This window comes from Oncorhynchus keta, chromosome 27 (assembly GCF_023373465.1).
Source record: "Oncorhynchus keta strain PuntledgeMale-10-30-2019 chromosome 27, Oket_V2, whole genome shotgun sequence".
NCBI classification, from domain to species: domain Eukaryota; kingdom Metazoa; phylum Chordata; class Actinopteri; order Salmoniformes; family Salmonidae; genus Oncorhynchus; species Oncorhynchus keta.
This window is the reverse complement of record NC_068447.1, coordinates 22,066,835-22,094,334: the sequence shown is the minus strand read 5'-3', so window position 1 is coordinate 22,094,334 and position 27,500 is coordinate 22,066,835. Positions and strand designations below refer to the sequence as shown.

Genomic DNA, 27,500 nt, shown 5'->3' with positions numbered 1-27,500 from the left:
CCCAGGCTCATTCACTCTAGTTTATAAATGTTTGATGTATTTGTGTTCGGCAGCATTGTTGAACCTACACTTCAGTTGTGCCAAACAACCACAGTGAAGTGATGACTGATGACTCACGTCTGCTCTCATACATGCTCCTGGACTGGGCCCAGATCTTGAAGGGGTCTGGCTTCTTCTGGAGGGTCATGGTACCATCTCCAGGGTCATGGGTGGGCAGGGGAGGCAGGCCAGGCAACAGGTGAGTGGGGGCGGCCGGAGGAGGGCCTACGGCCTCACTGGGCATGTTGGAGGAGGGGTGGCTGGGAGAGTCTGTGTGGGTGCTGCGATGGCTGCACACACTGTGCTGGGAGCTGCTCTGACTGTTCTTCCTCTCCAGCTGCTGCTGAATGGACAGAATGGGGAGGGAGACAGGGTGGAAGACAGGGGGAGAGAGATAAGACGAGAAGGTGAGGGGATAGAGAGAAAGAAGGAGAAAGAGAGGGCGAATAAGAGAAGACAGGGGGAGAGAGATAAGACGAGAAGGTGAGGGGATAGAGAGAAAGAAGGAGAAAGAGAGGGCGAATAAGAGAAGACAGGGGGAGAGAGATAAGACGAGAAGGTGAGGGGATAGAGAGAAAGAAGGAGAAAGAGAGGGCGAATAAGAGAAGACAGGGGGAGAGAGATAAGACGAGAAGGTGAGGGGATAGAGAGAAAGAAGGAGAAAGAGAGGGCGAATAAGAGAAGACAGGGGGAGAGAGATAAGACGAGAAGGTGAGGGGATAGAGAGAAAGAAGGAGAAAGAGAGGGCGAATAAGAGAAGACAGGGGGAGAGAGATAAGACGAGAAGGTGAGGGGATAGAGAGAAAGAAGGAGAAAGAGAGGGCGAATAAGAGAAGACAGGGGGAGAGAGATAAGACGAGAAGGTGAGGGGATAGAGAGAAAGAAGGAGAAAGAGAGGGCGAATAAGAGAAGACAGGGGGAGAGAGATAAGACGAGAAGGTGAGGGGATAGAGAGAAAGAAGGAGAAAGAGAGGGCGAATAAGAGAAGACAGGGGGAGAGAGATAAGACGAGAAGGTGAGGGGATAGAGAGAAAGAAGGAGAAAGAGAGAGGGCGAATAAGAGAAGACAGGGGGAGAGAGATAAGACGAGAAGGTGAGGGGATAGAGAGAAAGAAGGAGAAAGAGAGGGCGAATAAGAGAAGACAGGGGGAGAGAGATAAGACGAGAAGGTGAGGGGATAGAGAGAAAGAAGGAGAAAGAGAGAGGGCGAATAAGAGAAGACAGGGGGAGAGAGATAAGACGAGAAGGTGAGGGGATAGAGAGAAAGAAGGAGAAAGAGAGGGCGAATAAGAGAAGACAGAATAAAGACGGAGTGAAAAAAGAGAGATGAGTAAGAAGGGAAGGTAGTCGAGAGAGAGAATAAGGAAACAACCATCCAAGGTCATTATCATAGAAACACCAAGTGAATTGATTGTGTCGGTCAGTAAGAGCTGCATTCTAACGGTGTGCGGGAGAGATGACATGGTTTCTATGACGCCCACACACAGAACAGTCTCTGAATAGTTTCTTTATATTACAATAAGACAACAGGATGTGTTTATTCATACACACACTGTGTTCATGTCCCCCCATTTATCATGACACCAGGAAGGAAAGAACTGCTTCCCACCAAAACGGGCTGACATTTCAGACGCTCTTCTCAAATAGCTCTTACACTAAAAGGGCATTATCATCATTTTCACAATTGTACAGAATTAATGTTCCAATCCTCTCAGCCAATAACACTAGTTTTCAGTTTTTTAGGTTTTGTTTTATACAAAAAAGATATATTCATTTCAGTGCAATTCACTGAATATAAGACCTCTAAGCTTGGTTCTAAGACTGTGGGACATTTGAAGAAGCTTATCAAATGGAATATGAAAAACCCGGAGGTGTCTAACACATTGAACATACAGGTTCAGGCCAAGGAAACCATGTCATCAGGTTCTATCTAGATACATTAAGACATTTGACAGTTCTATGATATTTCTTATGGTTGATAAAATATTAAAATCAACATCATGCATGAGAGGAAAAGCAAACACAAGCTTGTTAGTAGAAACAAAAACACACTTACAAGCCCACACTTTGCAAATACACCAAGACAATTGGGTCCCTCTTGCAAATGGCAGTGTACTCTAAGCACATATTTAAAGCCCAGCATCAGAGGCAGAACAGCGCTGAGAGGCTGACACAGACTTGCATGCAGCCTGACATTTCAATGATACAACACAAAGACTGCTTTCCCATCGTGAAAAACGAATTGACAGTGGCAACCGACCAGGGTCACCATTGCCCCCGCTCAACCCTTACAGAGCCCTTCCCCTCCCCCACCCTGTCACATGACCTCAAGCAGCGATGCCCCATCTATGACCGATGCCATATCTCACTAATCCCTAATCCCAAATAGCCCTGCTTCCTGTTAACAGGAACACTGAATATGTATGTAATGTATTATCCCCATTCCTATAGTATACATACTCTGTGGATGGCTGTGGTTTGGCACTGAACTAGGTTTAGCCCACCCTCCCTTTACCTGATGACGAGCTAAGGTTTGATAAACAGTCATAATAAAAACACAGTTGTGAGCATAAATCACTGTGAGTGGAGTGTTCCTCCTTTGCTGCCTCCCCAAATACTGATTTAAACCAATAGGGTGGCAGAACACAAAACGGATCTAGAATCCATTCTAGGGACAACTTTACCCTCTGGATGAGGCTCCAGGGGATGCCATGGGCTGAGTGTTATTTACAGCTCTAGTGTTGTCTCCTCATAGCCAGTATTGACTTCTCATCAGGTTAAGATGTGTGTTAAGGATGAGGAGGCGTTCGCTCTTTAAACCTCAGAATAAAGTTATTGTCCCTGGAGAGGCCATCCTACTGCTCCAGCACTGAGGTAGCACTGTGCCTCTCCTCTCTGTCCACTGTACCTCTGGGCTCAAGCATGTGAGTCACTCCCATAGAATGCCTCTAACATTTCCTTCAGGTCTTTCCCTCATTCCATCATTATTTGTTAATCTATCCTCCTCTACACAAGCCACTACTATGACAGCCCCTCCCTCCTCCCTCTTTCCCCTCATCCATGACCCTATGCCACCTCTACCAGCTGTTCACTAATACAACGACTCAACCAGGGCACCAAGGCCAACCTTAATCGCTGATAGTATGACAGCATGGGAGAGGTGGAGGGAGGAAGCGAGAGAGAGCGGGAGAGAAAGAGAGATATAATATGGAGAGAGAAAAGACAGGGAGAGGGAGCAATGGGGAGTTTCAGAAAGAGAGAAAGAAAAGGAGGTCACAGACAGTGAGGGAGAGAGAGGGGAAAGAGGGGAGAAAGACAAGTAGCAGGGGAGGTATATGGAAGGATCCATGTCTTTTGTTCTTTAAATAGCCCCCACATCCATCCAGTAGAATGCAGGCATGCACCGGGGGAATAACACTAACACATGCAGAGGAGGAAAGGGAGAAGGAGAAGAAGAGAGTTGTGTTGTACTTACCACCAGCTTGGGGCTCCTCTTGGCTGGCACCACTCCTGCAAAGCAGCGGCAGAGAGACAGAGAGAGCATTAATGACCGGCGTTACTCCGTAACCGCTCACCCCGAGCAAAAACAACCACTTCACCGGACAGACGGATGGACGCAAGGATGGAGGGAAGGACGACGGGTCCTGCTGCAGAGCTGAGCTAGCCCAGCTCTCACTCTCTCTCATTCTCAGAGTGGCACTGCGCTGTGCTACGTTGTGCGTTAGCCAGAGTGATCACCGCCTCCCCATGCGGTCTGCTAACCCTCTCCCTCCCTCCCCTCCCCCTCCCTCTCTCTCGCTCACCCTCTCTCTCTCTCTCTCTCTCTCTCTCTCTCTCTCACCCTCTCTCTCTCTCTCTCACCCTCTCTCTCACCCTCTCTCTCACACCTTCTCTCTCTCTCTCTCTCTCTCCCTCTCTCTCTCTCTCTCTCTCTCTCTCTCTCTCTCTCTCTCTCTCTCTCTCTCTCTCTCTCTCTCTCTCTCTCTCTCTCTCCTCTCTCTCTCTCTCTCTCTCTCTCTCTCTCTCTCTCTCTCTCTCTCTCTCTCTCTCTCTCTCTCTCTCTCTCTCTCTCACCCCTTCTCTCTCCTGCTACTAAGACAGGAGCTACTGATCTCTCTGCATTAGTGAAGCTGACTGACTGACTGACGCTGCAGAAGGTTGCTCCCATCCACCGTACCACTGAAGAAGAGCCACTGAGCGACTAAACCACCAAACGAGAATGAGACACAGCACTCTGCAGGTAGAATCTCAACTACAGATTGAGGATCTTAATTTGAGACCAATTTTCTACAGCAGGAAAATAATCCTGCAACAACAGGAAATGTGAATTATTATGTGGATTATAATAAATTTAAATTTTTGCAGGGGTTGATACATTTTTCGTAACGGAAGATCACGTTTGAAATTTCATCTGGAAAGTAAACTTCAGAATCCTTTTTAAACCTCAAATACACTACACATTTTACATTTCCAGGAAAGTTATCCTGCAACAGGGGGATGAAATGAAGATCCTACATCTGTATTACCAAGAGTCCAGGAGCTTGAGCATGATATGGAAGGCCATTGTCAGCTCCCCCCTCACTGAGAGCATCTTCTGAATGACTCTGTGTGTTCACCTACAGCAGGCAGCAGCTCCTCTGCTTAACGCTCACACATTGAGAAGCAGATCTTGTCTACTCCCTCCCTCTCTTTCTCCCTCTCTCTTTTTTTCCTATACCCTCCCCCCACCTCATCCTTGCACGTTGTGGCTTGCTTGCATCCTACCCCCCCGACCCTCCTTCTCACACACGCACACACACACACACACACACACACACACACACACACACACACACACACACACACACACACACACACACACACACACACACACACACACACACACTAGAAGTAATGGGATGATGAATACCAATAATCTACATTTAAAGTGAACATTTTATTCCAAACCCCTCACAACCATGATATCCATTCACACAGTTTAGCTGTGAAACAAAACCCTAAATTGTAAAACCAACTGATACAATCATCCTGTTTCAAGCAACTGGTACAAAATCCATGACAAGTAGCCCACTGAGCAGAGCAGCAGAGATACCGATAAGCACTATTGTCCCTTCCTTCTTTGTCTTTGTATCAATTCAACAGGAATTCTAAGGTTCTAGCTGCATTTAGTCAACACTGAGTTATTGACAAAGCCTTGTTCTGTACAATGTCCTCTACCTAGGTAATATTCTCCCATTGTTAAGCCATAAAGAATACAAGATAAAACATGTTTTACCAATGAAGGTTTGGAACGTTAAAGCCAATTATCTCAGAATCATATTTTTGCAGATAGAACCTTATAATTCTAAGGTCATGTGGGCTATTATAAAAAAAACACCTGCAGCAGAATACTACCTTGGATACCAGATTGATAGCATACTACCTTGGATACCAGATTGATAGCATACTACCTTGGATACCAGATTGATAGCATACTACCTTGGATACCAGATTGATAGCATACTACCTTGGATACCAGATTGATAGCATACTACCTTGGATACCAGATTGATAGCATACTACCTTGGATACCAGATTGATAACATACTACCTTGGATACCAGATTGATAGCAAACTACCTTGGATACCAGATTGATCGCAAACTACCTAGGATACCAGATTGATAGCAAACTACCTAGGATATCAGATTGATAGCATACTACCTAGGAAAACAGATTGGCCTTTCTAGGCAGTTTTTCCTAGCCACCGTGCTTCTACACCTGCATTGCTTGCTGTTTGGGGTTTTGGCTGGGTTTCTGTACAGCACTTTGAGATATCAGCTGATGTACGAAGGGCTATATGAATAAATTTGATTTGATTTGATTTGATTGATAGCATACTACCTAGGAAACCAGATTGATAGCATACTACCTAGGAAACCAGATTGATAACGTACTACCTAGGACACCAGATTGATAGAATACTACCTAGGACACCAGATTGATAGCATACTACCTAGGAAACCAGATTGATAGAATACTACCTAGGATACCAGATTGATAGCATACTACCTAGGAAACCAGATTGATAGAATACTACCTAGGAAACCAGATTGATAGAATACTACCTAGGACACCAGATTGATAGCATACTACCTAGGAAACCAGATTGATAGCATACTACCTAGGAAACCAGATTGATAGAATACTACCTAGGAAACCAGATTGATAGCATACTACCTAGGATACCAGATTGATAGCATACTACCTAGGATACCAGATTGATAGCATACTACCTAGGATACCAGATTGATAGCATACTACCTAGGATACCAGATTGATAGCATACTACCTAGGATACCAGATTGATAGCATACTACCTAGGATACCAGATTGATAGAATACTACCTAGGAAACCAGATTGTTAGCAAACGACCTAGGAAACCAGATTGATAGAATACTACCTAGGAAACCAGATTGATAGCATACTACCTAGGATACCAGATTGATAGCATACTACCTAGGATACCAGATTGATAGCATACTACCTAGGATACCAGATTGATAGCATACTACCTAGGATACCAGATTGATAGCATACTACCTAGGATACCAGATTGATAGCATACTACCTAGGATACCAGATTGATAGCATACTACCTAGGATACCAGATTGATAGCATACTACCTAGGATACCAGATTGATAGCATACTACCTAGGATACCAGATTGATAGCAAACGACCTAGGAAACCAGATTGATAGAATACTACCTAGGAAACCAGATTGATAGAATACTACCTAGGAAACCAGATTGCTAGCATACTACCTAGGATACCAGATTGATAGCATACTACCTAGGATACCAGATTGATAGCATACTACCTAGGATACCAGATTCATAGCATACTACCTAGGATACCAGATTGATAGCATACTACCTAGGATACCAGATTGATAGCATACTACCTAGGATACCAGATTGATAGCATACTACCTAGGATACCAGATTGATAGCATACTACCTAGGATACCAGATTGATAGCATACTACCTAGGATACCAGATTGATAGCATACTACCTAGGATACCAGATTGATAGCATACTACCTAGGATACCAGATTGATAGCATACTACCTAGGAAACCAGATTGATAGCATACTACCTAGGATACCAGATTGATAGCATACTACCTAGGAAACCAGATTGATAGCATACTACCTAGGAAACCAGATTGATAGCATACTATATAGGAAACCAGATTGATAGAATACTACCTAGGAAACCAGATTGATAGCATACTACCTAGGAAACCAGATTGATAGCATACTACCTAGGATACCAGATTGATAGCATACTACCTAGGATACCAGATTGATAGCATACTACCTAGGATACCAGATTGATAGCATACTACCTAGGAAACCAGATTGATAGCATACTACCTAGGAAACCAGATTGATAGCATACTACCTAGGATACCAGATTGATAGCATACTACCTAGGATACCAGATTGATAGCATACTACCTAGGAAACCAGATTGATAGCATACTACCTAGGAAACCAGATTGATAGCATACTATATAGGAAACCAGATTGATAGAATACTACCTAGGAAACCAGATTGATAGCATACTACCTAGGAAACCAGATTGATAACATACTACCTAGGAAACCAGATTGATAGCATACTACCTAGGACACCAGATTGTTAGCAAACGACCTAGGAAACCAGATTGATAGCATACTACCTAGGATACCAGATTGATAGCATACTACCTAGGATACCAGATTGATAGCATACTACCTAGGATACCAGATTGATAGCATACTACCGAGGACACCAGATTGTTAGCAAACGACCTAGGAAACCAGATTGATAGCATACTACCTAGGATACCAGATTGATAGCATACTACCTAGGATACCAGATTGATAGCATACTACCTAGGACACCAGATTGATAGCATACTACCTAGGAAACCAGATTGATAGCATACTACCTAGGAAACCAGATTGATAGCATACTACCTAGGACACCAGATTGATAGCATACTACCTAGGAAACCAGATTGATAGCATACTACCTAGGATACCAGATTGATAGCATACTACCTAGGATACCAGATTGATAGCATACTACCTAGGATACCAGATTGATAGCATACTACCTAGGATACCAGATTGATAGCATACTACCTAGGATACCAGATTGATAGCATACTACCTAGGAAACCAGATTGATAGCATACTACCTAGGAAACCAGATTGATAGCATACTATATAGGAAACCAGATTGATAGAATACTACCTAGGAAACCAGATTGATAGCATACTACCTAGGATACCAGATTGATAGCATACTACCTAGGATACCAGATTGATAGCATACTACCTAGGATACCAGATTGATAGCATACTACCTAGGATACCAGATTGATAGAATACTACCTAGGAAACCAGATTGTTAGCAAACGACCTAGGAAACCAGATTGATAGAATACTACCTAGGAAACCAGATTGATAGCATACTACCTAGGATACCAGATTGATAGCATACTACCTAGGATACCAGATTGATAGCATACTACCTAGGATACCAGATTGATAGCATACTACCTAGGATACCAGATTGATAGCATACTACCTAGGATACCAGATTGATAGCATACTACCTAGGATACCAGATTGATAGCATACTACCTAGGATACCAGATTGATAGCATACTACCTAGGATACCAGATTGATAGCAAACGACCTAGGAAACCAGATTGATAGAATACTACCTAGGAAACCAGATTGATAGAATACTACCTAGGAAACCAGATTGCTAGCATACTACCTAGGATACCAGATTGATAGCATACTACCTAGGATACCAGATTGATAGCATACTACCTAGGATACCAGATTCATAGCATACTACCTAGGATACCAGATTGATAGCATACTACCTAGGATACCAGATTGATAGCATACTACCTAGGATACCAGATTGATAGCATACTACCTAGGATACCAGATTGATAGCATACTACCTAGGATACCAGATTGATAGCATACTACCTAGGATACCAGATTGATAGCATACTACCTAGGATACCAGATTGATAGCATACTACCTAGGATACCAGATTGATAGCATACTACCTAGGAAACCAGATTGATAGCATACTACCTAGGATACCAGATTGATAGCATACTACCTAGGAAACCAGATTGATAGCATACTACCTAGGAAACCAGATTGATAGCATACTATATAGGAAACCAGATTGATAGAATACTACCTAGGAAACCAGATTGATAGCATACTACCTAGGAAACCAGATTGATAGCATACTACCTAGGATACCAGATTGATAGCATACTACCTAGGATACCAGATTGATAGAATACTACCTAGGATACCAGATTGATAGCATACTACCTAGGAAACCAGATTGATAGCATACTACCTAGGAAACCAGATTGATAGCATACTACCTAGGATACCAGATTGATAGCATACTACCTAGGATACCAGATTGATAGCATACTACCTAGGAAACCAGATTGATAGCATACTACCTAGGAAACCAGATTGATAGCATACTATATAGGAAACCAGATTGATAGAATACTACCTAGGAAACCAGATTGATAGCATACTACCTAGGAAACCAGATTGAGAACATACTACCTAGGAAACCAGATTGATAGCATACTACCTAGGACACCAGATTGTTAGCAAACGACCTAGGAAACCAGATTGATAGCATACTACCTAGGATACCAGATTGATAGCATACTACCTAGGATACCAGATTGATAGCATACTACCTAGGATACCAGATTGATAGCATACTACCGAGGACACCAGATTGTTAGCAAACGACCTAGGAAACCAGATTGATAGCATACTACCTAGGATACCAGATTGATAGCATACTACCTAGGATACCAGATTGATAGCATACTACCTAGGACACCAGATTGATAGCATACTACCTAGGAAACCAGATTGATAGCATACTACCTAGGAAACCAGATTGATAGCATACTACCTAGGACACCAGATTGATAGCATACTACCTAGGAAACCAGATTGATAGCATACTACCTAGGATACCAGATTGATAGCATACTACCTAGATACCAGATTGATAGCATACTACCTAGGATACCAGATTGATAGCATACTACCTAGGATACCAGATTGATAGCATACTACCTAGGATACCAGATTGATAGCATACTACCTAGGAAACCAGATTGATAGCATACTACCTAGGAAACCAGATTGATAGCATACTATATAGGAAACCAGATTGATAGAATACTACCTAGGAAACCAGATTGATAGCATACTACCTAGGATACCAGATTGATAGCATACTACCTAGGATACCAGATTGATAGCATACTACCTAGGAAACCAGATTGATAGCATACCTCCTGGGAAACCAGATTGATAGCATACTACCTAGGAAACCAGATTGATAGCATACCTCCTGGGAAACCAGATTGATAGCATACTACCTAGGAAACCAGATTGATAGCATACTATATAGGAAACCAGATTGATAGAATACTACCTAGGAAACCAGATTGATAGCATACTACCTAGGAAACCAGATTGATAGAATACTACCTAGGAAACCAGATTGATAGCATACTACCTAGGATACCAGATTGATAGCATACTACCTAGGATACCAGATTGATAGCATACCTCCTGGGAAACCAGATTGATAGCATACTACCTAGGAAACCAGATTGATAGCATACCTCCTGGGAAACCAGATTGATAGCATACTACCTAGGAAACCAGATTGATAGCATACTACCTAGGAAACCAGATTGATAGCATACCTCCTGGGAAACCAGATTGATAGCATACCTCCTGGGAAACCAGATTGATAGCATACTATCTAGGAAACCAGATTGATAGCATACCTCCTGGGAAACCAGATTGATAGCATACCTCCTGGGAAACCAGATTGATAGCATACTACCTAGGAAACCAGATTGATAGCATACCTCCTGGGAAACCAGATTGATAGCATACTACCTAGGAAACCAGATTGATAGCATACCTCCTGGGAAACCAGATTGATAGCATACTACCTAGGAAACCAGATTGATAGCATACTACCTAGGAAACCAGATTGATAGCATACCTCCTGGGAAACCAGATTGATAGCATACTACCTAGGAAACCAGATTGATGTATAATGTAAGTAGGGAATTTGATAACGCTTTACAGGTCATTATCAAACTACAGTAGCACTTTCTGTTTAACATGGAGCATGCTGCATCTGTACTTTCTAGGCTCTGATCAGGCCCTACACCCAAACAAGGGCACTGCGTTCATCCACCTCTGGCCTGCTCGCCTCCCTACCACTGAGGAAGTACAGTTCCCGCTCAGCCCAGTCAAAACTGTTCGCTGCTCTGGCCCCCCAATGGTGGAACAAACTCCCTCACGACGCCAGGACAGCGGAGTCAATCACCACCTTCCGGAGACACCTGAAACCCCACCTCTTTAAGGAATACCTAGGATAGGATAAAGTAATCCTTCTCACCCCCCTAAAAAGATTTAGATGCACTATTGTAAAGTGGCTGTTCCACTGGATGTCATAAGGTGAATGCACCAATTTGTAAGTCGCTCTGGATAAGAGCGTCTGCTGAATGACTTAAATGTAAATGTATAATGAATACCTCCCAAAGCGCGTTTGATCCCTGAGGTATCTCCATCTACCAGGGTTCAGCCTCTCTCCTGCATCTCATCCACCTTAGATAAAGCCAATAAACCATCCTCCACTTTAATCTCAAACTGATTTAAGGTTCACCTGTGAACGATGCATGCCCTCACGTTGTCACTATCCCGCAACCCAGCACAAAGAAAACACTCTGAAAACATCCATGGAACCTTCCTGCAATGTTAACACACGATAGGAAAGCTCTTTCTTTACCCATTCTGCTGCATTGGCGAAAATCATTAAATGTTCAAACTTTCTGTTGCTGCCTGCGAAGCCCCTCTCCATGATTCATAATTCATCCTCTCTTTCTCTCTCCCTCTCTCTTTTTTTCAGACAGTGGAATTGTCTATAATGGCAAGGAGTGGGAGAAACATCATAGCAAGCATGTGAATGATGAGTGTGTGTGAGTGTGTGTGTGTGTGTGTGTGTGTGTGTGTGTGTGTGTGTGTGTGTGTGTGTGTGTGTGTGTGTGTGTGTGTGTGTGTGTGTGTGTGTGTGTGTGTGTGTGTGTGTGCGTGCGAGTGTGCGTGCGTGCGAGTGTGCGTGTGTGTGTGTGCGCGTGTGTGCGTGCGAGTGTGCGTGCGTGCGTGCGTGCGTGCGTGCGTGTGTGTGTGTGTGTGTGTGCGTGCGTGCGTGTGTGCGTGTCAGGATGCACATAAGTTACATCAGAAGATCAACAGAGGTTGATTAGACCAGTGGTTCCCAAACATTGTTTTGCATTGTGGACCTACCCAATGCCACTCAATAGTATATTGATGATACTGTATATCGCTAGTCAGGGGAACAGTAGCTAAAGTGTATTCAGATCTGCGGCCAGGCTGGCATTAAATCTGACCTACACATCAAATTGATGAAATATGATAAATAATCTGGAGCAATTTTCAATGTGAATTAATTGCCCACAACTGCATTGAAATGATTGTAACGGACTTGTCCTTGCTCTGCAAACAGCCCACTTATGCAGCTAAAGCAGCAGATTTACATGTCGTGCTGCGGTAATGAATGTTCACACGTGGTTCAGCACCTCACTGTGTTAGAGTAGTTCCAGCACCGTGATGTACACGTCTCTCAGTTCTGTCCTTGCTGCCACTGTGTGTTAAATCTAGACCAATGCCCAGGTTATGTAGAGGCCCGCTGATGCACAAGGGACAAAAGGAGATACAATATTACATATTGTACACACAGAGACATACAGGTATGTGCGAGCACACACGCAACATCAGATTGAAATGCTTATGTTTCTAGCTCCAACAGTGCAGTATACCGAAAAATACACACAAATGAAAATAAAGGAATTAAGAATTAGAAGGAGCAATGTTAAGGTCCGGAATATAAATCTACAGTATATGTATATGATGCTGTATAGACAGTATGGACAGTATGCGAATAGGGAAGGTGTGTAGAGCAGTAATTATATAGGATGAGCCTTGACTAGAATGCAGAATATACTTATGAAGTAGGTGAAACAGTATGTAAACATTATTAAAGTGACCAGTGTTCAATATACATTTACATTTACATTTAAGTCATTTAGCAGACGCTCTTATCCAGAGCGACTTACAAATTGGTGCATACACCTTAAGACATCCAGTGGAACAGCCACTTTACAATAGTGCATCTAAATCTTTTAGGGGGGGGTGAGAAGGACCACCTACCCTATCCTATACATAGGGCAGCAGTGTCTAAGGTGCAGGTTTGAGGGACGGGTGGTAGCTGGCTAGTAACAATGACTAAGTTCAGGGTAGGGTACTGGGCGGAGGCCCGGTTAGTAACAGTGACTAAGTTCAGGGTAGTGTACTGGGCGGAGGCCCGGTTAGTAACAGTGACTAAGTTCAGGGTAGGGTACTGGGCGGAGGCCCGGTTAGTAAGAGTGACTAAGTTCGAGGGTAGGGTACTGGGCGGAGGCCCGGTTAGTAACAGTGACTAAGTTCAGGGTAGGGTACTGGGCGGAGGCCAGGTTAGTAACAGAGACTAAGTGCAGGGCAGGGTACTGGGCGGAGGCCCGGTTAGTAACAGAGACTAAGTGCAGGGCAGGGTACTGGGCGGAGGCCCGGTTAGTAACAGAGACTAAGTGCAGGGCAGGGTACTGGGCGGAGGCCAGGTTAGTAACAGAGACTAAGTGCAGGGCAGGGTACTGGGCGGAGGCCAGGTTAGTAACAGAGACTAAGTGCAGGGCAGGGTACTGGGCGGAGGCCCGGTTAGTAACAGAGACTAAGTGCAGGGTAGGGTACTGGGCGGAGGCCTGGTTAGTAACAGTGACTAAGTTCAGGGTAGGGTACTGGGCGGTCGCCCGGTTAGTAACAGTGACTAAGTGCAGGGCATGGTACTGGGCGGAGGCCAGGTTAGTAACAGAGACTAAGTGCAGGGCAGGGTACTGGGCGGAGGCCCGGTTAGTAACAGAGACTAAGTGCAGGGCAGGGTACTGGGCGGAGGCCGATTAGTAACAGTGACTAAGTGCAGGGCAGGGTACTGGGCGGAGGCCGGTTCGTAACAGTGACTAAGTGCAGGGCAGGGTACAGGGCGGTTTGTAACAGAGACTAAGTGCAGGGCAGGGTACAGGGCGGTTAGTAACAGAGACTAAGTGCAGGGCAGGGTACAGGCCGGTTAGTAGCAGTGACTAAGTGCAGGGCAGGGTACAGGGCGGAGGCCGATTAGTAACAGAGACTATTTGCAAGGCATGGTACTGGGCGGAGGCCGGCTTGTGGTGACTATTGAACAGTTGGATGTCCTGGAGATATAGGCTGTTTTTCAGTCTCTTGGTCCCAGCTTTGATGCACCTGTACTGCCTGGTGGCTGAGGTCCTTGATGATCTTCTTATTCTTCCTGTGACACCGGGGGCTGTAGAAGTCCTGGAGGGAAGGCAGTATGCTTTGGTGATGCTCTGGGCAGACCACACCATCCTCTGGAGAGCCCTGCGGTTGAGGATGGTGCAATTGCCATACCAGGCAGTGATATAGCCTGACAGCATGCTGTCAATGGTGCATCTGTAGAAGTTCGTGAAGGTCTTAGGTGCCAAGACGAATGACCTTTTTTACCACACTGTCTGTGTGGCTGGACCATTTCAGGTTGCCGAGGAACATGAAGGTTTTCACTCTTTCCACTGCAGCCTCATTGATGTGGATGGGGGTGTGCTGTCTCTGCTATCTACTGAAGTCCACTATCAGCCTCTTCATTTGAAGGGGAGGTTATTTTCCTGGTTATTTTCCTGGCACTACCCCGCCAGGGCTGTCTCATTGTTGTTGGTAATCAGGTCTACCATTCTTGTGTCTTCTGCAAAGTTGACGATTGAGTTGGAGAAGTGTGTGGCCACACAGTCATGGGTGGACACGGAGTAGAGAAGGGGGCTGGGCACGCACCCTTGTGGGGCACCCGTGTTACACAGGGCAGGGTTCAGACCCAGGGCCCAAAGCTTAGTGATAAGCTAGGAGGGCACTATGGTGTTGAAGGCTGATCAGTAGCCGAAGAACAGCTTTCCCCCATACAGGTATTCCTCTTGTCCAGATAGAGCAATGTCCAGTGCAATGGCGATTGCATCATCCGTGGATCTGTTGGGACGGTATGCAAATTGGAGGTGTGGGGTAGGTGGAGGTGATATGATCCTTAACTAGCCTCTCAAAGCACTTCATGATGACAGAAGTGAGTGCTACGGGCAATAGTAATTTAGTTCAGTTACCTTCGCTTTTTTGGGTACAGGAACAATGGTGGACATCTTGAAGTGGGGACAACAGACTGGGATAAGGATTGATTGAATATGTCCGTAAACACTCCAGCCAGCTGGTCTGCGCAAGCTTTGTGGACGTGGCTTGGGATGCCGCCTGGGCCGACAGCCTTGAGACAGTTAACACGCATAAATGTTTTACTCACGTGGAAGTGGGTGAAGAAGGTGAATAGCTTGTCCAGGTCGCTGCCACATACATCTCCTATCGGAGCTGTTGAATTGCGACTTGACTTTGTCCCTGTACTGTCTTTCTGCCAGTTTGATTGTCTTACTGAGGGAATAACTACACTGTTCGTACTCATCCATGTTCCTCGTCACCTTGCCGTAAATGTGGTGGTTTTCGCTTTCAGTTTTGCATGAATGCTGCCATCTATCCACAGTTTCTGGTTGGATAAGTTGTAATCGTCACAGTGGGAACAACATCCTCTATGCACTTCCTACAAGATGACACCGACAGACATGACGGCCTGCTTCTAGGTCCTAGACAACAGTATTTATTTAGGGGGTTATTTCTTTCAATTTCTGCTCAGTACATTTCTTGCATTATTAGCTACAGCCAAAAATTATTTTGGGATATTACACACACACACTACACACACACTATACACACACTATACACACACTTGACTTTTGTGCTGTTGACTGTGCTCAATAATGTGTGTACCATGTTTTGTGCTGCTACCATGTTGTATTGCTACCATGTTGTTGTTATGTTGTGTTGCCACCATGCTGTGTTGTCATGTGTTGCTGCCTTGCTATGTTCTTGTATTAGGTCTCTCTTTATATAGTGTTGTGTTGTCTCTCTTGCTGTGATGTGTGTTTTGTTCTTGCCTAGTTAAATAAAGGATAAATAAAATAGAATAAAAAATACCCCCCCATCCCATCCAACATACACCCACAAGGTGTGAATGATGAATTGTGCTCAAACCACCTAGTTCCTTCCTCCTGCCTGAGCCTGTGCAGCTGAATGACAACAAGGCTCTGCTCAATACTCGGAAACGGAACAATGAATCCGATGGCCCGTCTCTCGTCTTAAAGGCCTCTGGATTGATCACTAAGAATGGAACACTGGCTTAAAAGGCCCAGTCTTCTGAACATTGAGCAGACCATGCTGTCTGAATGACTAAAAAGGCCTGGCTATTGTGATGCTAATGTTGGGAAGTAAACAGTGTTGGAGTGAAAGAGCAGAGTGGTCAGTGAGTTGATCTGTAATGGACTGAGGACTCTAAGAGCATGGAGCTGTGGAACGTTCCAGGTTTAACAGAGAGAGACGCTGTGAGTCGGTCTGAACTGTGCCATAGCCACCCAGCTGACTGGGTAGGGACATCTATTAATGAGGAGATTATGGGGAGAAAGTGGTGGGTGGGTGGGTGTGTTAGAGTCGACATGTGAGTGGGTGGGTGTGTTAGAGTCGACATGTGAGTGGGTGGGTGTGTGCGTGGGGGTACATGACATGTATTATTTCAGTGAGTCTGTGTCTATGCTCTGTTCAGGCTGTGGCCTTGGATATGTTCTCAGTAGTGCCCACACTAAGGGAATGAATGGCTGTTCTCAACTGTCCATACGTCAGAGTGCTACAGGAACATCATGACAAATATCCTATTTTGTTTGGCTAAACTCCTTCACCTTCTTCTACACATCCCCATGTTGTCTTTCTAGTCACCTTTCAATATCTTCCTCTTATTCTTGATCTACACCCATCTCTTTTCTTCTTGCCATTTACCCCCCCCCCTCTCTCTCTCTCTCTCTCTCTCTCCTCCCTCCCTCCCTCCCTCCCTCCCTCCCTCCCTCTCCCACCTCTATCTCTCTCTCTCTCTCTCTCTCTCTCTCTCTCTCTCTCTCCCACCTCTATCTATCTCTCTCTCTCTCTCTCCCTCCCTCCCTCTCCCACCTCTCTCTCTCTCTCTCTCTCCCCCTCCCTCTCCCCCCCTCTCTCTCTTGATCCTATCATCCCCAAGGGGACAGTCCCTACTGAGGTGCGGTGGAGCATTGTCATGGCAACAAAGGCAAGGCAAGATGGAGGATATTTACAACTCACCTCGCAGAGAGAGAAACGGAGGGGAGGAGAGATATTGAAGGTACAAGGTTTTGAGGGGGGAAGGAGGAGAGGTAAGGGTGGGAGTGGATGAGAAGAGTTCATGTACTATACGTATGTTGATCTGAAACGTTCTCCCTCTCCCCTCTCTTGATATTAGTCTATGGGTTAAACATTGAAAACTAGGACGCCCATTCGTTGGGATGTCCTACGTCCAAGTCACGATTCAATTCACTTCTGATACATTGTTATGCTATTGTGGCACATATTGATGTACTGACAAAACACATTGTACAGCTAGACAATATGCATTCATTAAACATTTGTACTGCGTAGCTAGCAAAACTGAACCCCTTACGGACAATCAATTCTCGATGCCTCTGAACTTTTCTCCTCCCACACAAACAACTTTTCTATTTTTCAGAAACTCCATTTAGAGATGCAGAGAACTCCTGGTCCCCTGAGGCGATGAGAATAAATAGCTGAACTGTTGTATCATCATAAACAGTGTTTCTGCCAATCTTCAGGGATGATTGTAACTCTGCATATCTCAGATAATGCTGACAGCTCTATATGACTCAAGGTAAGAAGGACAATCACGTTTTATTACCGACATACAGTATCTAACTGAAATGAGACCATGTGATAGAGGATGCTGGATGTGGTCTGCATACTGCTGGTTGTGAAGATATTGACATGACGGCATGATGCACACCTCCTGTATGTCTTCTCTCTCTCGTTAGCCAGAGTGATCACCGCCTCCCCATGCGGTCTGCTAACTCTAACTCTCTCTCTCTCTCTCTCTCTCTCTCTCTCTCTCTCTCTCTCTCTCTCTCTCTCTCTCTCTCTCTCTCTCTCTCTCTCTCTCTCTCTCTCTCTCTCTCTCTCTCTCTCTCTCTCTCTCTCTCTCTCTCTCTCTCTCTCTCTCTCTCTCTCTCTCTCTCTCTCTCTCTCAGACAGAACAGACTGGTGACTCAAAGATGCAGAGATTAAATATTTTATTCATCTACCCAAGGGAGGGTTTCCTCTCCTCCTCCTCTTCCCTAAACCAATTTCTTCTCTCATTGAGCATTGTTGAGCCTCCTCCTCCTCTTCCCTAAACCAACTGCTTCTCTCATTGAGCATTGTTGAGCCTCCTCCTCCTCTTCCCTAAACCAGCTGCTTCTCTCATTGAGCATTGTTGAGCCTCCTCCTCCTCTTCCCTAAACCAACTGCTTCTCTCATTGAGCATTGTTGAGCCTCCTCCTCCTCTTCCCTAAATCAGCTGCTTCTCTCATTGAGCATTGTTGAGCCTCCTCCTCTTCCTCTCCCCTCATCCTCCTCTCTTTCCTCTCTACATACCACCTTACTCTGATAACCTTCTGCAATTCCTGAGCTCAAACTTATTTTTACCTCCCTCTCATCTTCTAAACACATACAGCTTGGACATTCCCCATCTTGAATTACTTCCTCTTTTTCTCCCTCCTTTCTACCCTCCCTTCCTCCTTCTCCCTTCCTCCTTCCCTCCTACTCCTTCTCTGATCGTCTAAAGGTGTTGTTTGTTATGGGTTATGAGGCATTATCAGAAAATCACCAGAAAGTTCACTGCCTCCTCCTCCTCCTCCTCCTCTTCCGACAGCCAACTAGACAGCCAGCCAACCAACCAGACAGCCAGCCAGCGAAACAGACAGCCAGCCAACCAGCCAGCCATACAGACAGCCAGCAAAACATCCAGCCAGCCAGCCAGACAGCAAGCCAACCAGCCAGACAGCAAGCCACTGCTCCCTCCATTCCCACAAAAACCTCAGTCTGCTGCTCACAGCTTCACATAGACAATATACAACCCTACACAATGTTAACCCAAGCCCACAGTATCTCAGCACCTCATCAACAGGAAATTGACCAATGAACTGACCTGGGTCTAGTGTAATGATCCCCTGCCTTCTACGCTAAGGGAGATGGTCTCTGGTGTCTCTCCACGTCTGCCCCGTAGCCATGCCCTTCCTCTCTCCCTCTAACCCTGTGGATGTTCTAGCAGCCAGGAGACGGGCTGTATCTGTGTGTGTATTAGTCTTGTACAGGCCAGTAATGATGCTGACATTTAGTCAGTCAATACAGCAGCGTTATTTCAGCCCAGGAAACCCAAGGTCAACTCATTACAGTTCATAATTGATGCTGCCTGCATATGCCCACCCTCAGCTAATAGGGATCTAGGGAAGGAGGCAGGGTGAGCAATTTCACAAATGATGAGGGCTGAAGCCAAATTAGCGCATGGTTAGATACAGTATGGATAATGATGGTTGCTATTAACAGTTTGTCTCTTTCTCTAGCCTTGCAAAACTCTGACTGTAACCTTTTATAATTATTTGAATTTAATTTAATTATTATTTTAACACAGGAAGGTTTGAGTGTAAACCTTTAAGGAATACATCCACCTATTCATTTTTTTACAGACCTATTATGTTAAATCTCCGTTGGTAATTGATGTGATAAAGATGATCTGGATTGTATTGACATAGGAAGGTTAATCATAGACATTAATGACGTGTGAATACATCACAGGACGCTGCTGAGGGGAGGACGGCTCAGAGCAAATGGAATGGCATCATTCCACCTATTCCACTCCAGCCATTACCACGAGCCCATCCTCCCCAATTAAGGTGCCACCAACCTCCTGTGGAATATAGACTTCTGCTTTAACAGCTCTGCTGCTCACTTGACTAGCTTCAGACTCCATTTCACATTCCTCTATTCAAAATCAGTGGCTGTTCTTTCTGCTCTGTACCTCTCTTTCCCCATATTGCTCTCCCTTCACCCCACCTCTCTCTGTTCCTCTCTCTGTTCCTCTCTCTGTATCCTCCCAAGCTAATTGGAACAGAAGACACTTTGATCTAGGACGGCGTCTTTGGCTGAGCCCTCTCACTACTAACACACCCAACTATCATCTAAGCAACACAGACACAGACACAGACCAGGCTTAAAGAGAGGGTGAAAGAGGGAGAGAAAGGGAGAGAGAGGGAGAGAGAGATGGAGAGCGAGAGAGAGAGAGAGAGAGCGAGAGAGAGAGAGAGAGAGAGAGAGAGAGATGGAGAGAGAGGGAGAGAGAGATGGGAAGGAGAGAGAGGAGGAGAGAGAGAGAAGGAGAGAGAGAGAGAGAGAGAGAGAGAGAGAGAGAGGGAGAGATACAGGGAGAGAGAGAGAGAGGGGGAGAGAGAGAGGGAGAGAGGGGGAGAGAGAGAGGAGGGAGAGAGACAGGAGAGAGGGAGAGAGAGAGGGGGAGAGAGGGGGGTGAGGTAGAGAGGGTGAGGGAGGGGGGGATGAGAGAGAGGGATGAGAGAGAGAGAGAGGGAGGGAGAGAGAGAGGAGGAGAGAGAGAGAGGGAGGGAGAGAGAGAGAGGGGTGAGAGAGTGGGGATGAGAAAAGAGAGGGAGAGAGAGAGAGGAGAGAGAGGATACATGAGAGAGAGAGAGAGAGAGAGAGAGAGGAGAGATACAGGAGAGGAGGGAGAGAGAGAGAGAGAGAGAGAGAGAGTGAGAGAGAGGGGGAGAGACAGGGAGAGAGAGAGAGAGAGGGCAAGAGATACAGGGAGAGAGGGGAGAGAGGGGAGAGAGGGGACAGGGAGAGAGAGAGAGAGAGAGAGAGAAACGAGAGAGATACAAAGTGAGAGAGATAAGTAAAGATAATGAGAGAAAAGAGAGAGAGAGAGAGAGATAAAGAGAGAAATAAATAGAAAAGATAAGAGAGAGAACAGAGAGAGAGATACAGGGAGAGAGAGAGAGAGATACAAAGTGAGAGAGAGAGAGGGGAGAGAGATACAAAGTGAGAGAGAGGGGGAGAGAGGGCAAGAGATACAAAGTGAGAGAGGGGAGAGAGAGGGCAAGAGATACAAAGTGAGAGAGGGGAGAGAGGGGGAGTGAGAGAGGGGAGAGAGGGGGAGAGAGAGAGAAACGAGGAGAGATACAAAGTGAGAGAGAATAAGTAAAAGATAATGAGAGAAAAAGAGTGAAAGAATAGAGAAAGTGATAAAGAATAAGTTAAATAAATAGAAAAGATAAGAGATAAATAGTGAGAACAGAGAGAGAGAGAGAGAGAGAGAGAGAGAGAGAGAGAGAGAGAGAGAGAGAGAGAGAGAGAGAGAGAGAGAGAGAGAGAGAACGAAAGAGAAAAGTAGGCGAGCCTATGAGCTGACAGAACACAGGGAGATTAGCAGCATCTCAGCAGAGTCACTCTTCATCCATAATCAGGACAGATAAGAGTCCCTGACCTAACACCATCCTCCTCTCTTCTCCTCTGTCTCCTCCTCCCATCCTGGCCATGCTCTCCACCTTTCCATCCATTCCCTCTCTCACTTATCTGATCACCCACTCATTTCTCTTCTCTACATAAGATCCACAACCTCCTTTATTCAACCTTTAACCCACTTACCCCCTCACACACTCAACATCTCAGCTATTCATGCTGTTTGCCAGTGGAAGTGTCTTTATCTGCGAACCAATCCCTCCCCCTCTCTCATTCCCTCCTTCCCCTATCCTCCTCCCTGGGTTGAACATGTACCCCACTGTACCAGCATGATGACCAGACACCCCTCCGTCCTTCCTCCTCTCCCTCCCTCCTGACCCTAATCAGTGGACTTACGTACCTCTCTGCACCAGCATGGTGACCTCGCTGCCTCTGGGACACTTGCTGAGCAGGTCCACCACCTGGTTGTGAGTCATGTTCTGGACGTTCCTCTTGTTCACCTCCATCAGAATGTCTGACTCCTTCAGGCCCCTGCAGCGGGGGTAGTCCACAATCTGCTTCACCCTCTGACCCCCACCCGTCAAGCTGTCAGCGATTGTGAACCCAAAGCCCTTATCGCCCTTCTCCATGTGCACTGTGATCAGCTCGGGCTGCCCGGCGATGGACGACGCCAGGGTGACCACGTCGCTGGAGGAGTAGCCGTGTGAGCCGTTGGACGCCACCTCCGCCGAGGGGCTGAGGGCCCGCGGCTCCCTCATCCCGTTAATGGGGCCTCCGGTCTGGCTGCCGTGGCTGGACGGGGAGTCATAGCTCTGCTGACCATTGACGATGATGGGCTCCTTGTCCAGGATGGCCACGGAGGTCACCAGGCTGGTGTTGGGGTCGTCGGGGTCAAAGGGCAGAGGGTAGCCGCGGCACAGGGCCAGGTCCACCATGGAGCCGATCGGGATGGACTGGAAGATCTTCACCACCTGGGCGTGGGTGTAGCCAAGCACGATGATGTCATTCACACTTACTATGACATCACCTAGAGAAGGAAGACACGGAGACGGACGGGACAGTTAGTAACACAGTTAGTAGAACAGTCACTATCACATCACATTAGTAACACAGTTAGTAGAACAGTCACTATCACATCACATTAGTAACACAGTTAGTAGAACAGTCACTATCACATCACATTAGTAACACAGTTAGTAGAACAGTCACTATCACATCACATTAGTAACACAGTTAGTAGAACAGTCACTATCACATCACATTAGTAACACAGTTAGTAGAACAGTCACTATCACATCACATTAGTAACACAGTTAGTAGAACAGTCACTATCACATCACATTAGTAACACAGTTAGTAGAACAGTCACTATCACATCACATTAGTAACACAGTTAGTAGAACAGTCACTATCACATCACATTAGTAACACAGTTAGTAGAACAGTCACTATCACATCACATTAGTAACATGGTTAGTAGAACAGTCACTATCACATCACATTAGTAACACAGTTAGTAGAACAGTCACTATCACATCACATTAGTAACACAGTTAGTAGAACAGTCACTATCACATCACATTAGTAACACAGTTAGTAGAACAGTCACTATCACATCACATTAGTAACACAGTTAGTAGAACAGTCACTATCACATCACATTAGTAACACAGTTAGTAGAACAGTCACTATCACATCACATTAGTAACACAGTTAGTAGAACAGTCACTATCACATCACATTAGTAACACAGTTAGTAGAACAGTCACTATCACATCACATTAGTAACATGGTTAGTAGAACAGTCACTATCACATCACATTAGTAACACAGTTAGTAGAACAGTCACTATCACATCACATTAGTAACACAGTTAGTAGAACAGTCACTATCACATCACATTAGTAACATGGTTAGTAGAACAGTCACTATCACATCACATTAGTAACACAGTTAGTAGAACAGTCACTATCACATCACATTAGTAACACGGTTAGTAGAACAGTCACTATCACATCACATTAGTAACACAGTTAGTAGAACAGTCACTATCACATCACATTAGTAACACAGTTAGTAGAACAGTCACTATCACATCACATTAGTAACACAGTTAGTAGAACAGTCACTATCACATCACATTAGTAACACAGTTAGTAGAACAGTCACTATCACATCACATTAGTAACATGGTTAGTAGAACAGTCACTATCACATCACATTAGTAACACAGTTAGTAGAACAGTCACTATCACATCACATTAGTAACACAGTTAGTAGAACAGTCACTATCACATCACATTAGTAACACAGTTAGTAGAACAGTCACTATCACATCACATTAGTAACACAGTTAGTAGAACAGTCACTATCACATCACATTAGTAACACGGTTAGTAGAACAGTCACTATCACATCACATTAGTAACACAGTTAGTAGAACAGTCACTATCACATCACATTAGTAACACAGTTAGTAGAACAGTCACTATCACATCACATTAGTAACACAGTTAGTAGAACAGTCACTATCACATCACATTAGTAACACAGTTAGTAGAACAGTCACTATCACATCACATTAGTAACACATGGTTAGTAGAACAGTCACTATCACATCACATTAGTAACACAGTTAGTAGAACAGTCACTATCACATCACATTAGTAACACAGTTAGTAGAACAGTCACTATCACATCACATTAGTAACACAGTTAGTAGAACAGTCACTATCACATCACATTAGTAACACAGTTAGTAGAACAGTCACTATCACATCACATTAGTAACACAGTTAGTAGAACAGTCACTATCACATCACATTAGTAACACAGTTAGTAGAACAGTCACTATCACTTCACATTAGTAACACAGTATAAATGGTGTGAACAGTCACTATCACATCACATTAGTAACACAGTTAGTAGGACAAGACTCACTGGATCAATCACATTAGTAACACGGTTAGTAGAACAGTCACTATCACATCACATTAGTAACACAGTTAGTAGAACAGTCACTATCAGAACATCACATTAGTAACACAGTTAGTAGAACAGTTAGTCACTATCACATCACATTAGTAACACGGTTAGTAGAACAGTCACTATCACATCACATTAGTAACACAGTTAGTAGAACAGTCACTATCACATCACATTAGTAACACAGTTTTTAGAACAGTCACTATCACATCACTGTCTTAGTAACTGGTTAGTAGAACAGTCACTATCACATCACATTAGTAACACGGTTAGTAGAACAGTCACTATCACATCACATTAGTAACTGTCAGTTAGTAGAACAGTCACTATCACATCACATTAGTAACACGGTTAGTAGAACAGTCACTATCACATCACTGTCTGTCTGTAACACAGTTAGTAGAACAGTCACTATCACATCACTTAGTAACACAGTTAGTCTGAACAGTCACTATGTCTGTCATCACATTAGTAACACGGTCTAGTAGAACAGTCACTATCACTCACATTAGTAACTGTCTGTCTGTTGTAGAACAGTCACTATCACTGTCACATTAGTAACACAGTTGTAGAACAGTCACTATCACATCACATTAGTGTCCTACACAGTTAGTCTGTCTAGAACAGTCACTATCTATGTCTGTCTGTCTGTCTTAGTCTGTACACGTCTGTTGTAGTCTACCTATCTAGTCACTGTCTGTCACATTAGTCTGCGGTTAGTAGAACTGTCACTATCACATCACATTAGTAACACAGTCTAGTAGAACAGTCACTATCTTGTCTTCACATTAGTCTACCTATTAGTAGAACTGTCACTGTCTTTTCACTTAGTAACACTGTCTGTTAGTAGAACTATGTCACTGTCACATCACATTAGTCTGTCTGTCAGTCACTGTCTGTCTGTCTGTCTGTCTGTCACTATCACATCACATTAGTAACACAGTTGTAGAACTGTAAGTAACCTACAGTGAATGTACTATGTCTGGTGCAAGTCTATTACCATGTCTCCAATATGTTCAGTACTTCTGTCTACACAATCTATGTCTGTCTGTCCTTTTGTCTGGGGCAAATGTCTTTCTGTCTAAATGGTGTGTCAGTGCCCCCTGTCTGTCTGTCTGTCTGACAGTGTACCTATCTATGTCTGCACCTGTCTCCATCTTCCCATCCACAGCTGTCAGGACCTATCTATGTCAAGACTCTTGATCTGGAGGAACTCATCCTGCTCATCGTCCCTATCTATGTCTGTCTGTCTGTCTGTCTGTCTGTCTGTCTGTCTGTCTGTCTGTCTGTCTGTCTTTTCACTTGTCTACCTATCTATGTCTGTCTGCTCTTCTTCAGTTTGGTGTTGATGAAGGTACCTTCAGTTCTGCTGTCTGTCTGTCTGTCTGTCTGTTCCTGTCTGTGTCTGTCTGTCTTTTCAGTCTACCTATCTATGTCTGTCTGTCCTCTTTTCTACAGAACACAGGGAAGAGAACATTATTTGGAACTATTTGTCTGTCTGTCTATCCGTGTCAGCTCATTAGCTGCCTTTGTCTTTTTCACTTGTCTACCTATCTATGTCTGTCTGTCTGTCTGTCTGTCTGTCTGTCTGTCTGTCTGTCTGTCTGTCTGTCTGTCTGTCTGTCTTTTCACTTGTCTACCTATCTATGTCTGTCTGTCTGTCTTTTCACTTGTCTACCTATCTATGTCTGTCTGTCTGTCTTTTCACTTGTCTACCTATCTATGTCTGTCTGTCTGTCTGTCTGTCTTTTCACTTGTCTGTCTATCTATGTCTGTTCTGTCTGTCTGTCTGTCTTTTCACTTGTCTACCTATCTATGTCTGTCTGTCTGTCTGTCTGTCTGTCTGTCTGTCTGTCTGTCTGTCTGTCTGTCTGTCTGTCTTTTTTCACTTGTCTACCTATCTATGTCTGTCTGTCTGTCTGTCTTTTCACTTGTCTACCTATCTATGTCTGTCTGTCTGTCTGTCTTTTCACTTGTCTACCTATCTATGTCTGTCTGTCTGTCTTTTTCACTTGTCTACCTATCTATGTCTGTCTGTCTGTCTTTTCACTTGTCTACCTATCTATGTCTGCCTGTCTGTCTGTCTTTTCACTTGTCTGTCTGTCTGTCTGTTCACTTGTCTACCTATCTATGTCTGCCTGTCTGTCTGTCTTTTCACTTGTCTACCTATCTGTCTGTCTGTCTGTCTGTCTTTTCACTTGTCTACCTATCTATGTCTGTCTGTCTGTCTGTTCACTTGTCTACCTATCTATGTCTGTCTGTCTGTCTGTCTGTCTGTCTGTCTGTCTGTCTGTCTTCTGCATGTCTACCTATCTATGTCTGTCTGTCTGTCTTTTCACTTGTCTACCTATCTATGTCTGTCTGTCTGTCTGTCTGTCTGTCTGTCTGTCTGTCTGTCTGTCTGTCTGTCTTTTTCACTTGTCTACCTATCTATGTCTGTCTGTCTGTCTGTCTGTCTCTGTCTGTCTGTCTGTCTACCTATCTATGTCTGTCTGTCTGTCTGTCTGTCTGCATGTCTGTCTGCATGTCTGTCTGTCTTTTCACTTGTCTACCTATCTATCTGTCTGTCTGTCTGTCTGTTCTGTCTGTCTGTCTGTCTGTCTGTCTGTCTGCCTGTCTGTCTATCTTTTCACCTGTCTGTCTGCCTGCACTTGTCTACCTATCTTGCCTGTCTGTGCCTTGCCTGCCTGCTGTCTGTCTTTTCACTTGTCTACCTATCTTTGTCTGCCTGTCCTGTCTTTTCACTTGTCTACCTATCTATGTCTGTCTTCTGTCTGTCTTTTC

The 27,500-nt window shown here is 44.6% G+C and overlaps 1 protein-coding gene across 1 annotated transcript in view; it reads right to left on the bottom strand.

Moving 5' to 3' along the window:
* The window catches only part of LOC118360276 (membrane-associated guanylate kinase, WW and PDZ domain-containing protein 1-like), a 228,660-nt gene that overhangs the window by 28,592 nt on the left and 172,568 nt on the right, over nucleotides 1–27,500 (bottom strand). The window contains 6 exon segments of the mRNA XM_052481927.1: nucleotides 118–382; nucleotides 3,515–3,549; nucleotides 22,132–22,758; nucleotides 25,864–25,891; nucleotides 25,894–25,962; nucleotides 26,019–26,101. Coding sequence (XP_052337887.1) covers nucleotides 118–382; nucleotides 3,515–3,549; nucleotides 22,132–22,758; nucleotides 25,864–25,891; nucleotides 25,894–25,962; nucleotides 26,019–26,101 — 1,107 coding nt within the window.